The sequence below is a fragment of the Callospermophilus lateralis genome, chromosome 10 (genome assembly GCF_048772815.1).
Source record: "Callospermophilus lateralis isolate mCalLat2 chromosome 10, mCalLat2.hap1, whole genome shotgun sequence".
Lineage (NCBI taxonomy): Eukaryota > Metazoa > Chordata > Mammalia > Rodentia > Sciuridae > Callospermophilus > Callospermophilus lateralis.
The window spans coordinates 64,186,910-64,202,892 of record NC_135314.1 but is presented as its reverse complement, the minus strand read 5'-3'; the positions used below and the strand labels follow the sequence as shown (position 1 = coordinate 64,202,892).

At 38.6% G+C, this 15,983-nt stretch overlaps 1 protein-coding gene across 1 annotated transcript in view; it reads right to left on the bottom strand.

The window, feature by feature from the left end:
- Nucleotides 1-375: 375 nt before the first annotated feature.
- Usf3 (upstream transcription factor family member 3) overlaps nucleotides 376-15,983 on the bottom strand; it is a 46,518-nt gene continuing 30,910 nt past the window's right edge. Inside the window, exon 7 of the mRNA XM_076868858.2 lies at nucleotides 376-12,742. Coding sequence (XP_076724973.2) covers nucleotides 6,297-12,742 — 6,446 coding nt within the window. The 3' untranslated portion in view covers nucleotides 376-6,296. The remainder of the gene's footprint in view (nucleotides 12,743-15,983) is intronic.

The following is a 15,983-nucleotide window of genomic DNA, read 5'->3' as shown; positions in this document are numbered from 1 at the left end:
AAAAATCATGTTGTATTAACTAAGTTTTTGTGGGTAACTTTAGCAATAGATCTTTTATCTCCAAGTTCTGTGTTTCAGTTTCCTCCACAGAAGAGAGTTAAAACTGGATTGTTTCTAAATACTCTTCCAGATCTGAAATTCTAATTTTAATTTTTTATAGGTATAGGGATATATAGTTTGTTCTAACAACATGGTTCTATCATAATTATTATTCATTATTTATTTGAGGTCAATTGATTAGGAACACAACCCCTATAGAAATGTATCACAGAATTATTTTCAGACATATGGAAAATTTTTAAAGATTGTTTGAATATTTCAGTATGCAAGACAATAGGTTTGAAGTGGCACATGCAATGATCAGAAACAACTGAATTCACAATGCAAAAAATGCAAAGTTTATTTTCTTAAATAAAATACTATATTCATATCTATACAAATAATTATTACAACCATTAAAATGTTACATTTAACAATAAAAATTTCAAAACTTTAAACAAGAGCATGGTTCAGAATATTCACACCCTAATACAATGCATTTGTAAAAAGATGTCAAAATAAACAGGACCCATTCTTATTTACAACTGTAGGACAATCCTGATCTTATTATACATATCTGCTCTGGATTCCATTAAAAAACAAATTAATTTCCATTAGAATTACAAACCAGGTGATTTACAGTAATAGGACACAATGCACAGCAGACCCTGCTGGCATAATAATAGATACAAATATTACACTATTGAAGCACTAAACCTAGCTTTTGTCTGATGACTGCCCTACAGTAAGCTTCTCACCCAGTGTATCTATAAATAATTTGTGAAGGAATTATGTTCTCAGATTTTTCAAACTTTTTTTTCCAAAATGAAAATATATATATATATATATATATGTATAGATATTTATATAGCCTGCTGAAAGTGGAAGCAAATTTTTTCTTCACAGTAACACAACTGCAGCATCTTAAGCAACACTGTATGGTCCCTTTCTTCTTGGAAGATCAACAGTTTAACTTTCCATCAAGGTTACCACTCTAGTCAAGCCCAGTGCCTCGGTACCTCACAGATGAAAGTGATTTTAAGACTTCAGGGGTGGGAGGGCAGAGAGCTCTCAGAAAAGTGAAGAAGGGATTTAAATAGATCAAATTTTAAATTCCTATGGCATAGTATGGTGTATAGCTGTACATACAACTAAGCAAAAAAAAAAAAAGATCATCTTTTTAAAAAACATGTTACATTACAAATCAAATTACTTTCTATGTCTCATGACATCTCTAGTGAGAGATTATGTGGTCATTCAAAGTAATACCATTATGGATATGATGCCCAACATCTTCAACTTAACTCATATGTTTATGAAGCAATTGACCACCATATGCCAGAAAAAGGTTACAGTCGATAGTTTGTGCAAATCCAGAAATAAGGATGCTAAATGACCACCATACATAATCTCTGTGTTTCAAATGAGTTTTGCTACTAACTAGTTTTTGTTTTGTTTTGTTTTAACAAGATCAACTTTGAAGATGGCTCAGAGAATGATAAGGCAACAGTGAGAATCTATTGTACTTGCTTCTAGGAGGTGTTTGATTACGCACCTTGCACCATCCTGGCTGGTCCTTTCTATTATGGAGAGGGTGATGATATATTCCAATATCTGGTCTAAGGATCAGAGGCACAGTTTTAGGTAAAATGCAGTATTAGCAGAGAGGCATTGGGAAAGAGATAGAAACTCTGCATCCAACAAGGTCCTCAATATTTATGCCAAGTATATCTGAATTGCCTCAATCTAAGTTTGGTGATGCCTACAGACTCATAGAAACACTCTCTAGGTTTCACTCTTTTAGATAAAACAACCCAGGAAGAGTGAAATGCAGAGAGTATAGTTAAGTACAAAAAGGACCCTTTTATGTAGAACTCTGGGGAAGGAAAAATTGTAATATTCAGCCAAAAAGGCATACCGGGAAGAAACTAATTTCTGCCTTTAATTTGCATATTGGTATCATAAAATCACCACTGAGATCAACTCCACACTAGTTTATCTAGTCATTGGTTATTACTATTGCCCTTTAGATGTACACAGCCATAGATGCATTACCTAAGGCAAAGGCAGCACTTTTCTAGATAACAGAATTGCAATGACTTCTAGGCTCCTCAGGAAATCAACCCAAAGCCATTTCATTTTGTTATCACCTTTGCCCTTTCTTCATTCCACCATGAAAAAAAAAAAGTCCACCAAACCTAGGGAAGAGCCATATGACATATTAAAATATTTTAGATCAATTCTGAACTAATACTGTTGTTGCTACTTAAGAGAATAGGAAGAAAGAATTTGGTTCCCAAAGCCAAAAATTGGGAATCACTAATTTGGAAGTATGACTCACTCCCACACACTAATCTAATAGATGGTAGAACCAATAAATGTTTCAAGGCAAATGAATAGTTATCCTGCTAAGGAAATGACCAGGCTCCCTGTACCCTATTTGATATGGAACAGATATAAAATAATAAGAACATAGGTACCTATGTAGAAAAGAAAGGAGAAAGCTGAGATGATGCACATTAATAAATCTTTCTCAAAATTTTTAATATCACTTCCATTAAAATGTATGTCCGCATTTCTTGTAGTATAAGTTTTAGCCTCTCAATGAAATGACTGATGTTAGAAGGCAAGAACAAGACAAATGAACTATCTTTAAAATTTTTAAATGATTTTGTACTTTAACAATGTTGAGTTTTTAAAGTTGATCTTCACTGTAGTTCAACATAACCTTGACTTATGACTAGAAGTTGCTGTGAAACAATATGGCCTTCCTTCCCACAGTTTAGATATGTTAAATTTTATAAATCATGATTACTATGGAATTCTCATTCCTTACTTTAAAAAAAGTGCACATTCTAGTGTCCCAAAATATCTGACAATAAACAAAATTAAATTTCCTGAAGTGGCATAAAATATGACACATCCCAAAGCAACCTGTATTTTCCAAAAAATAAATACTTCCAAAATGGATTTATTTCATCTATGATTTATATATTTAACAAATGCATTGACAAGGTTTATACATGAGGAAAAATCTAGAATTTTTCACTTCATAGAACTTATTAAATGTTGAGAAGAATCAACTATTTTCTTTAACTGATTCTATGTAATCAATAATGCTAAAAGAGAAATGATTCAATGACTCTCACTTATGATTCAGACATCTGTGTATTTTCAGAAGTTGAAAAATTATTTGTGGAAATAGTTTAACTTTGTATATAATGTGAGCAAGCCAAGAATAACATTTCAATTTACAATAGCCAAAATTGACTGCATTTTCTGCCATTCCTGTACCAAAAGATTATATACTGATATCACTAAGTCCTATATAACAAATTTCCTGTTCAAAACCATGTACCTTAATTTAAATACTTAATACTGCTGGTAAGTACTCATGCTTTAAAATCAAATAAGAGTACTTTAGTGTGAACACTCAGAATTGATCCCATATATAAAATGATCTCTAACATATATATGCTTTTGTCTATAAGATAATTGAAGTTACATATAAGCTGGAGCCCAATTATTTGCAGATGGTCAAACAACAAGCCTTTCTTAGACTCATTCAATATCAGTGTTATATTCTTGGAATAAAAGTTTAGAGGAATGAAAATGCTATTTCTGAATATAGATGAACAGTAAAATACAATCAATGCAATAGAAATAACTGAAAGTAACAGATTTTTGAGCCCTTTGAACTGCAACGTTTAAACTGAACTCTTCATCTGGGTGTGGTGAAGAGCCCCTAGAGAAGCTACTTGCAAAGGTGGGGCAGGAAGATCTCTTGAGCCCAGTAATTTGGAACTAGCCTGGGTAACAAGACCCAATCTAGAGGTGGAAGGGAACTGAGCTTCACCATGGCCTGTTACCTTTGCTCCAGTTATACACAGAAGCCTCTAGTCCTACAGAACTCAATGGCCACTTTTATGTGGGGGTATGTGTGAGAGGGACAGGCAGAGAAGAAGGAGGAGGGGAGGAAGAGATAAATATATAGAAAACTGCCCTTCTTGAATTGGCAGATTAGCCAGGCAAGTGGCACAATCCTGTAATCCCAGGTACTCGGGAGACTAAATAAGGATGATCACAGGTTCAAAGCCAGCCTTAGCAACTCAGTGAGGCTCTAAGCAATTTAGTGAGACCCTGTCTCAAAATAAAAAATGAAAAGGACTGGGGATGTGGCTCAGTGGTCAAGCACACCATTAAACCCCCAGTACTCTCCCCTCCAAAATTGGCAGATTGAACCTTCCAAGTACTAAAAAAAAAATTGAATATTAAAGCTTAAAATTCAGAGAAATAAAAAACAAGTTGTAGATCTTGCTGTAGTTTTTCTCCAAAAAGTGTAATTGTTGTGTTTATACATTCTTATTTAAGTAACTTATTCATGAAGTTCTCCTATTTTCTCCCCAAGACCATTTTGAAGGGAGGCAATACAGGTTTCTATGGTTTATGCTATTTCTTTGCTCCCGAAGACTGCTTTAGCAGGCAGCAGAAACAGACGGTAAGGTTTGGTGAGAACAGTGAAGAGGCATAAGTGACCATTTCAGTCTGCAGAAGAGGGATGCAGGAGGCAATTGCTCTAACCAGGCCACAGGAGGCTTTGTTAGGATGGAAATAAATGCTGGTCCCAGGTTTTACTTTTTTTTAACAGAGCAGACAGAACAATTTATATGCATTTTCCTCACCTCATTCCATTTTGGACAGAATATAACAACAAAAAGTCATAGTTTAACAGGGTTAAAAAAATCAGCATATCATATACAACTGTTTTCTTAGGGTTTTGCTCATTTGTTTTAGTTCTCAAAATTCAACACGTTTTAAAATTTATTATTAAATTCCTGGGTGTTTTTATAAAAAAAACCTCACCTGCATCAAGTTTTTCTATACTTTAGCAGGTCTTAATTTCCTATTTTTAGATGGCAGACCTATTGTTTTCTCAAATTTATTTACTTGATAAATAAAATTATATGAATTTATGGTGCACAACATGATATTTTTAAGTATGTATACATTGTGGAATAGTAGGGACCAGTTTATACTTTAAAATCTGTCTGTTTTCATATATACTCTCACATACACACATGGGCATATATAAAGACTGTATTTTTTTGAAGCACCATTTCACATTTACCATCAAGAGAAAATATTGAACCAACACATCTTCTCATTATGATAATTTTGTATAAAGGATAATAATGCAATATACAGTGCCTTATTTAAAATATAAATATCACTAAATAAAAATGCTGAGAGAGCTTAAAACTCTGTTCAGAAATATTTTTAAAAGTAAGACTCAAATAAACGTAAAGATTCTAAATGCATGACTTGCTGATCAGTCCTAATATTTAAATTAATGGAAAAGAATTTATTTCAAAGTCAAATAAATGAATGAAGAGAGAACACTAAATCAAAACTCAATTGACAAAACACCAATTGTTAAAGACTCCATGAAAAACTCCACTATATAACTGCTTTTATCCTTATGGCCTGATGCAAAATACAAGTACTTGATGGAGAACAATTGTGTCCTTTACTTTTTACCTTTCTATTTTTAAGGCTAATTGTCTGGGAAGACTTTTGCTTTAAAGATCCTGGCACATTAAAGGACAATGTGGCTCCCTATTTTGAAGAACAGATAACTTATGAATAATTAGAATCAAGAAAGACGACTTTCCCTAAGCCAAACTTTGGGATGAAGGCTTATTAGATAATTAATTTATCTGCTATCTGCTTGACTGTATGGACATTTAATTTAACATCAATTCAACACCGTCTCAGCTGAGAAATTTTTTTAGATGTTGACACCATCCATCATCTGGTTATGAGCCATTAGCTTTATCAAGTTGCTTATGTTCTGAATAACAACTCAACTATTTTAAAAATTACCAGTGACGATGCTTAAAATCTCAGTCCCTTCCTACCACTCAGCACATACCAAGGTGAGGTCCCCCAATTTTCAGTTGTCTTATATTCAGGGAATATAAAATTACAAATCAAACTTGGAAATGTCAATATGCTTGAAAGCTTGAAACATAAAAAACACTCCATGCACTTAAAAAAAAAACATAATTTGTTTTTGACAAATTTTGCATGATCTCAGAGATGGACATGGATCCCTACATTCAGAAGATAATTGAAAATTGATTATACAAACACACACAAAATTCCTCTCTTCATGTACACGTACATGTACGTGTTCATGCACACACTTATAATCTCACTCAAGACCTTTAATATCTTCACATTTAGTTTATCTATATTTAAACAGCTGAACTGCAATCATGACCTAAAATATGGCTTATGTTGTGGGCAGGTCTGTTCGAGGACTGCTTGGAAGAGTCAGAGGCAGAGGAGTTTGCTATTGTAAGCAAAGGAGACATTGCTGAGCCATCAGGAAGAGCTGTTGCTATTTCTGGAAACAAAGATGTCATATTAAAATTGGATAAGTGAGAGTTGGTCATGTGCATTGGTGGCATATCAGGGAGTAAAGGAAAACTTGGTTGAGCAAAGCCAACAGGTCTGGGAGGAGATAAAATTGATCCAAATCGGTTATTTAAACTTCCACTGTTAACCTTCTCTGTGCTAGGATTTGAGAACATTTGATTAGAAAAATAAGGGATTGAAATATCATTGGACAGTGTAGGATGAGCAGGAGAATATGGGGGATAGAATGAAGGTAGAGTATTTTGAGGATCTACTGGAATGAGGGCTGGAGTTCGAGTGGCACTAGGCTGCGTAACCTGTGGAATGAAAGAAGTATTAGCATTTATTGGTGGATTCATACCACCCTCAGGAATAAAAGGAAAACCAAAATTCTGTGATAGTGTATGCTGGTCAGGACCTGAATTATCATTAGGGACTTGTGGACTATCAGGCATGAAACGAACAATACTTCCTCTCTTCTCCGTAGTGGGCTGTTGACGTCCAAGAATCATACTGCCACTAGTAGAGAGAGGAAGATGGGGAAGACTTGGATCAAAGACATTACTATGCCTTTGGTTTCCAGAACGATTCCTCTCAGGTTGACGAATTTTGGAACCACTGCTATCTTGCAAGGGATGTCTTGATCTCTGGGGAACTGAAGAATTAGCTTGACGTACAGGAGGGCCTTGGTCAGCATTTCCATGAGACACAGATGGGTGTGGCAAAGCTGGCCTTGCAACCCCATGCATGTTGGTTGTGACAGGAGGGTTCATGTGGCCCTTGGTCCCATGACTGTCAGTAATCCTCATGGGGTTGGACTTCTGTACAGAAACATTGGGACTTGTGTTTCTACCTTGAATATCTCCTGAGGAAGAGGAACTTGAAAAAGGAATATTCAAGGTATTGTTCCTTGTGTTAATTGCACCTAAAGACATGTCACAACTTTCCCTATTTTGATTCTCACTCTCTCTTCTAATATGGACACTTTCGTGAGCTGGAGGACAATTATATTCAATTGCAGAGGATGGACCACACTGTGTATTCCTCTGATGTTCTGAGAGTGATCTCTGGCTCCCAATGACCTGATCACCAAGATGAGGGGCAAGCAAACTCTGCATAAAACTTTGGTGACATGTATTTTCATTATCCCTTGGTGGGATAGCATTTCCTGTTGGGATGCTCTGAACTGGTGGATACGGTAATCGCTTTTGCCGGTCGATCGGTGGTGGGCCAGTGTTTTGACTAATCCGAAAAGCCTGAGACTGCATACTCCTCAAAGAAGATACAGGGTTAACTATTTCATTATTTCTTGAAGACTGTACTTCAAAATTATTCTGGGGCTGTTGACTGGCTCCACTTGGTTTAAATGTCTGACAATCAGAAAGGCGAATATCTGAGGCAACAGTATGGTCAACACGACCCTGCATATTATGAATAGCCAAGCTTTTATTTCTGGGAACATCAAGATAGCTTCTCATTTCAAGCTGATCTGAAACTCTGGAACCCTGAATTGATATACCCATTCTCTGCTCTGAATTAGAAGATGTCTTTCCAATGAGTGCCTCAGCAGAATAACTGGAAACGCGATTTCTCTCTGGCCTGTGTGGAGTACAGGTCATATCTGAAGGTCTAGTCACAATACTCGATTGGGACACCATTTGCTGCTCCAAGCCTCTTGATGTCAAAAGCCTCTGCATTGGATTATGCCCAGACACATGTTCAGAAGAAATCCCTGATCCTGGCTGTCTGCTTCCAACGTCCTGCTGCTGGTGCATAATATCTTGATTGAGGTGGTTTTGGGGATGGCTGTGATGGTTACGGCTAGTTGAAGGGTTTTCACAGCTCTTTTCTGGCTGGGAACTTCCAAAGTGTTGCTGCATCTGTTGCTGCATCTGTTGATGGTGGGGATGGGGCTGGCCACTCTTGGGTCTGGCTTGGTCAGTTCCATGATGCTTTGGTTGTAAGGAAAGCTGAGAGGCCTGACTGCCCTGAACGAGATTCCTTTTTTTCTGCATCTGAACTTCCTGTTGCAGAGTTCTCTGTTGGTGCACATTATGGGGCTGAGAGTGAACAGCACTCTCTGCATGAGGTACGTGATGCTGCAGTTGATACAAGTGATGCCTTTCTCTTAATTGCCCTGCTTGCTGTTGCTGCTGCTGCTTGATGTACAGATGGTTACTGTGAAGGTGAGATACACCTTGAGCTGGAACATGCTGTTGCAGGGCTTGTAGATGCTGACTTGCCTGGGTTTGCTGCTGCTCAGCAACTGAAGGCTGAGAGCTACACTGAACTTCAGCTTGCCTCAATGCAGAGGACACAAAGTTGTTACCAGGTGGAAATAATCGTGTAAGGCCATCTCCATGTGCTGGGTTGCTAACAGGCACAACTGAGTTTGAAGAATTGGGAGGGAGCTGACTAACCATCATTTGAGTTTGATCAGAAATGCTATCTGGAGTTCCACTCATTAGGGACATGTTTTCAAGTCTGAGGGGGACTGGTTGACAATGCTTTTGACGTTTGGCTGAAGAAAGTAAAAGGTCATCTTGGACAGTGCGCTTAGCAGAGTCTTTTCGGCTTTCGTGACTTGGCTTTAAGAGGGACTCTTGAATCTGTGAATTCGGTATGGTATTATTCATAGTACTTAGCTGGTCTTGAGAATATTCTGTCATCAGAGGTGGTCCAGGAGGCTGGCTGCTGTAGGAGCTAGAGGAAACAGTCAAATTAACTGTCGCAGGAGCAGTTGTTTGCTCTGAAGTTTGGGACAGACCTGCACAGCTGACTAACGGATGGCTGATACTGCTCTGATGGATGAGATTATTCACACTTAAACTGGTGAGGCTTGGTGGCTGAGAAGTTGAGACCTGTAAGGAACCATTTGATGTTTTAATTCCTAGAGAGCAACTTGGTTTTTCAAGGGGCCTGTCCACTGTTACTTCAATTGAATCCTGAGAGTTAAGTTCATTTGGTGTTGCTTCTGTCTGTCCTGTGCCATTCTCTTTAGGGATCTGTGATTTGAAAGACTGGTCTCCTTCTAAAGATGATGCTTCAGAAGGTTTTGAAGTACCCTCCCTTACATCAGCCTGAATGCCAACTCTTCTCTTCTCAATGTTGTGATGGCCAAAAATAACTGTTGCTGCAAGAGCTACTATATCAGGTTGCCCTGCAAAGGTATAGCTGTCACATGTATTAGTTGAGGTACTGCTGGTCACATCTTCTCTAGTTGTTTCGGGAAGCATGGATGCAACTGAGAAACTGCGAGTACTTCCAGAGCTGGTTGATGAGGGGGAGTCAGCTTGCCTACTGGTGAGCAAAGAACCACTAATAACTTCCTGATCAGGGAGGCAGGACTGATGCTGTGGTGGATCTCTATCATCGTTGTTCATCAGTAACAGTTCCTGCTTGGGGTGTAAATCAACACTTGAATCAATTATCTTAGAATTTTCTGAAGAAAAGTCAGGATGATCCATAGGGACAGAAAGAGTTGATTTCTGGGCGTCTTTTTCTTTAGCAACATCAGATAGTAATGTAGTTAACCCTTGCCCCTTTAAGAGACCTGCAGTTTGCATTGTATCAGATGACTCTTGCTCGATCCTGCAAGGTTCAGCAATGATTTCTACCTCAGAAACACAGTCAGTACTTGTCCTTGTGGAGGATGACAAACCAGACACCTGAGAAACCAAAATCTGAGGATTTGGAGATGGAATCAATACATTGGCTGAAGTACAGGATTTGGTAGCATCTGACAATGCTAAGCTAGTTGGTGATTTATCCTGAGAAGTCTCTCTTTGCAAAATGGGGGTAGAATCTTTGGATTTTGCTGGGGCTACTGCACAATGTTCACTTGTTCCAGATTCTTGGGAGGATGAGCTAGACTCTTCTGCTGACTTAGATTTGGATACAGATTCAGGTATTACTGATTCAGAACTTAGCATGTCCAAAGAATGTGAAGCAGAAACACTTCCACTATTTGCCTGGGACAGAGTGACAGGTGGTAGCACAACTGGAAGGCTTTCCAGCAGTCCAGGAGTACATGATGGCTCTGCTGAGCTTTCCATGTTGGGGCAGTCTGACTTGCCCACCTCTCTGACTGGATTCAGAGGACATGTGGGCTTGCTAGCTGCTATATGTTTCTTGGCACCTTGCTTCTTATTTAATCTTTTTGACTTTGTGGTAGGTGGCAAACAAGCAACAGTGTTCATTGAGGAAGTAGTCACAAGATTAAAAGTACCAGGGGGTATGGCCGAATTGTCAGTTGTCATGGGAGGTGCTACAGTTGTTAATGAAACACAGTTAGTTGGGGAGGTTTGACTATTTGCAGCAATTTGAGGATTGGCAGGCTGGCTAAGAGATAGTTGCACACAGCTCTGCCCAGCCATCTGTGAGATGCTTTGATTGAGGCTTGCCAAAGCACCAAATGTATTCAGGGCAACATTGGTATTTGGATCTTCGCTGGTGGTGGGTTGAATAATTTGCATAGGGGTGTGATTTGTAGTTCCTGATGAAGACATCACAGGCTGCAAAGCAAAGAGCTGTCCATTTAAAGAAATGGTTTGAGGCTGTTGTTGGTTTGACATGGTAACAGAAAAAGTCTGTGTTGAATTAGATGTTGACAAAGATGAAGGTCTTGGTAATATATGGACAAGGTGCTTTCCTCCAAAAGTTTGTGGGGTTGAAACATTTTGCACTGAATGATTAGACCCAATTATAGCACTGGCTCCATTGACAGGGAGTCGAACAGAAGCAGGAGGTGGAGCAGAGAGGAGTGGCAACGGGTTCTGATTAGCTGCCTGGATAATGACTATCTGTTGACCTACTGTTTGGTTGGGAACCTCTGCCCTCACCACTGTGGGGCAAGGGGTAGTGCTGGGGGGCTGAAGAATGATAACATTTTGATTAGCTGGAGTTGTGTTAACAGCTGACCCAACTGGCTGAGCCATCTGAATCACTTGCATTGCTGAATTCAGTGGAAGAATATTTTTTGGTGGCTGAGATTTAACTTGTGGCTGGGCAATTAGTGGCTGCATAGGTAAAGATGGACAAGAAGGCAAGGTTACAACTACTTGCTCAACTGATAACCCATCTGTTGGAAGGGAATTATTTAAGTTGATGCCTGAAGCCATGTGTCTACTGTGGTTGCTTGCAGCGGGGCTAGGACCAGACTCATTTAGTACTGGAATCACAGTGGAAGATGGTGTCTGGCTTAAGGGCTGAATAGTGTTTCCTGCCAGCTGCAAAGTAGTCCACGTTGTCTGTGTATTTCCAGCTGAAGAAATTCGAGTAAGGCTATTAATGTTTTTCAAATCTGAAGCACTAACACTTGAAGAAGGCAAAGAACAAGAAAGAGTCCAACCACTGTCCAAAGGATTTGTAGAAAGAGTGCTCACAGGAGTAGTAGTCTTCTCTACCCCAGAGGCAGATGGTGCCACCACTGAGGTTGTACTTGTCGAGATTGTGCACTTGCTAACACTCACTGGAGAAGAATCGCCTGCAGATCTAGGGAGCTTGGAACAGACTGCAGTGGTAACTGAAACAACAAAGGTGTTTTGAAAGTCACCTCTGAAGTCCTGTGTACTCAGACAGGACTTGGTTCCACAGTGCACTTTAGTGGCAGGTGCTGAGGAATTTGGGGGAACACTTGTAACACAAGGAGCTGTCCTCTTTAATAATTTAGGGCTCTCTTGCCCATTATTAGTTTCAGAAGAATTTTGATCATTTAGACCTGTGTGCAAAGACCGATGTTGGTGAGGCTCAGACCCAACTGAAACAGCAATTAGTGAGCTCCCAGTGGCACCAAGCACACTTGATTCACTTTCGGAGGTGGAAAGCTCAAGAATATTTTGAGCAGAAATGGTAGCAGGAAGACAAAGAGGAACAGGCTGGTTGGCAGCCAGTGCAGAAACTGTGGTCTGATGCCACGGCTTGTTTTCAGAAGGGTAAACTCCAGAAATAGACACAGGAGTCACAAGATTGCAAGTCCTCTGCACAGGCACCACGTTGGCGGTTTGCTTTTGTAAATTATGACTGACATTAAAGGTTATCCCCTGAACAGCTGTCCCCTGGCTGTTTCCACCAGGCTGACTCCCATTGGAATAAACAATGATATTTTTTTGAACTTGGTCACTTGGAATAACAACAGACACCTTTGAGTTTTTAAGATTTCCTTTCCAGTGGATTGTGGGGTCATCGTACAAGCATATATCATTTGCTTTCAGTAATTCAATATATCGGCCATTTTCTTTTTGGATTTCTTCCAGTTGTTTCCGTAATTTTTTAATTTCTTCAGCTATAATTTTTAAAATAAAAATTAAAAATTACTAGTGAATGTCAGTATTTACAATAATTTGAGAAAGAACTGTATACTAAACTACTGAATTCTAATGCTAGCATTCTAGAAAACTCAACTGAGAATTCTTAGCTCTTTGCTAATACAAGTTCTTTCTTCTCTTTAGAATGGTACTCAAGCCCCTATCCCATTCTTTTAAAAGTATCTATCTTTAAAGGCCAACCACTGGAAAATAACTTATAAGGCAGAAATCTCAAAATTCTCAATTTGTAAATTTCAAATAGAGTAGCTATGCAAGTAAAGCAAAGGAAAACTTATTGATATAATGGTAACATGGTAGGAAACTTACACTGAAAATGCCTATTATACCATTTAAATGTTGCAATAACTAACATGACTTGCGGTAGTACCAAATAGGTCCTTATAAATGGTTTGAGCTTTCATTTTACCCTCTGAAATAAACAATGGTGACTGAAGTGGGAACGAGAACATATCAGAAGTAGAGTGGTAGAGTATCAAAGAGGGTACCAGCAATGGAACCTGCATTTTCCTTGGTAGGGCAAGGCAGGTGCACTGCTGAGCAGTGAAGACACCTGCTATACCCCTCTCCTTTATAAGAGAGACAGCTTCACCCACAGGTCCTACAGGGGCAGCGTTGGTTGATGGTATTTATACTTTGACTCCTTTGCCTGATACATCCCCATCTGCCTTGTCATAGTGGTAGGTATTCTTATCCTTGCCCCACAAGACTCATGTTCTAGGATGTAGCCTAAAATGAAGAATTTTATTTCAACAAGGATGACCTGAGATTGTCAGATCATATTTGTCAGGTACTTAAACTACGAGACAAATATTAGAATCTTAAAGGATAATTGTTTGGCATAGTGGCATGTGCCTGTAATCCAAGGGACTCAAGAGCTCTGAGGCAAGAGGATCACAAATTTGAGGCCAGTTTTAGCAACTTAGTGAGACCCTATCTCAAAATAAAAAATACAGGCTGGGGTTGTAGCTCAGTGGCAGAGCACTTGCTTAGCAAGCGTGAGGCACTGGGTTTGATCCTCAGCACCACGTAAAAATAATAAAAAATAAAATAAAATAAAGGCATTCTGTCCATCTACAGCTACAAAAAATAAAATTAAAAAATAAAAGATTTGGGGATGTAGCTCAATGGTAGAGTGTCCCTGAGTTTAATCTCCACCAATACTGCTAAAGAAAGGGAAGCGGGAATTAAAAGATAGCTATTATGAACCAAATAATAAGAATCTTTGCTTTTACATATTACACATTTACTGCCTGGCACTTTTCATTCATTGTCTCACTCAATAATAACCATACCAATGATAACAGCTAATATTTACCAAGCATTTACTATGTGTGAAGCTTTAGTCTAAATGCTTTACCTCTTTTCTCTCTTTTAATTCTCATAAAAACTATAAAATGAGAACTACGGATTATTATTATTACCATTTTAGATAAAAGAAATAGGTTCAGAGTAATTATCAAATTTGCCTAAAATCATCCATGTAGATACTCTGATTATCCTCATTTTAAGATACCTATAATCCTAACTATTTGAGAAGCCGAGGTAGAAAGATCTCAAGTTCAAGGCCAGACTGGGTAACTTGGTAAAACCCTATCTCAAAAATAAAATAAAAGGGGCTGGGAATGTAGCTCAGGGGTAGAGTCCTTGTCTGGTATGCTCAAGGCCCTGTGTTCAATCCCTAATACTGGGTGGGGGAAGGGGGAAGAATAAAAACAATAGGGAAACTGAAATTTGGGGAGATTAAATAACTGGCCAAAGGGTACTAAGTGAGAGAACAAAGGTGAGACTACAACCCAAGTAGGCCTGGCTCCAAGGCGTTGCTTTGACCACTATGCTGGAGTGTCATGTGAATGACGAGTATAAAGAAGCAGCCACCAGGTGCTGGGGTTGTAGCTCAGTGATAGAGCAATTGCCTGGCATATGTGAAACACTGGGCTCAATCCTCAGCACCACATAAACATAAATAAAAAACAACTAAAAAAAAAAAAAAAAAAAAGCAGTCACTCGGGGGGTTGGGGGAGGCACAAAGCAGAAGCACAAAAAGAACCAGGAAAATAATAGTGATAGAAATGACGACTCAGTCATTTCTGTGCTACCCCTAAACCCTAGCCTGGATATTTGGCTTTTCCTGAGTCCCATGCACCTGTATTTTTTCAACAGCTTCCCTTTTCCCTAAGGTAACATGAATGCCTCAGCCTCCATGCTTTGAAATGAAAGGAGCCTTCTCTAAAAGAGTCTACATATCATTCTGACTTCCTATTCCTTTTGTGAGGTACCTCATAATAGAACACAGATTATTGCATCTAACTATCTGGCAGCATCACACAAAACAGCCTAGACCATAAAAGACAGTTGACCTAGGAGGGGGACAAATTGTTATTTCACTAAAAGCTAACAAAGAGAATTCCAAAATCTGACATCCTGGATATACTTTCAAATATCCTTCCCATGTGTTGTAATAAACAGCCCAGCAAATTCTGCCTTGTTTCTCTCCTTTTAAGGTGGCTGACTGACCTGTCACAGAAAATTCTGTGCTCTTATCAGAGCCATAAATAAAGAACAATTCAAACTGTCCTATCACCCTGAGCTTTACACTTGCCTGGGATATTATTGTTTTCAGCTTCTCTCCAAGAGTGGTAAAACTCATTGACAGCATAAAAAAAAAAGTCATTTCTATCTAAAAATCAAATATTATTAAATGATCAGGCAGCTGGATGCATATATTACATCCACACAAACAATTATGAATGAATGTTTTGACCTTTTGAGTTAATGCAGTTAAGATTTGGCACAGGCCTATCCTATCCTGTTGGTAAGTCACACAGAGCAGAATTCCTCCCCACATCCTCTTATGGGAATCCCCTAGCTACAAGATCCAACTGGGATAAAGGAGATTTAGTATTATTAGTATCATGAGTGAGGCAAACATGAAGTACACAGAAGAGTCTAAAATCAAAACCATGTATACACATAAGATTACAGTTGTTCCCGGAGGAGAACGCAGAGTTAAAGTGACTTTACTTGAAATATTCTCCTAGACCCCTTGAGTGCAAGGTCTTAATAATGCTTTTGTTTGTTGATTTGGTTTTGTTATTGGGGATTTTGGCAGGGGATGGGGGTAGTGGGGCAGAGAACCCTTCTATATCTATATAACTATTTATATAACTTCTATATCTATATCTATTCTATATCTATGTA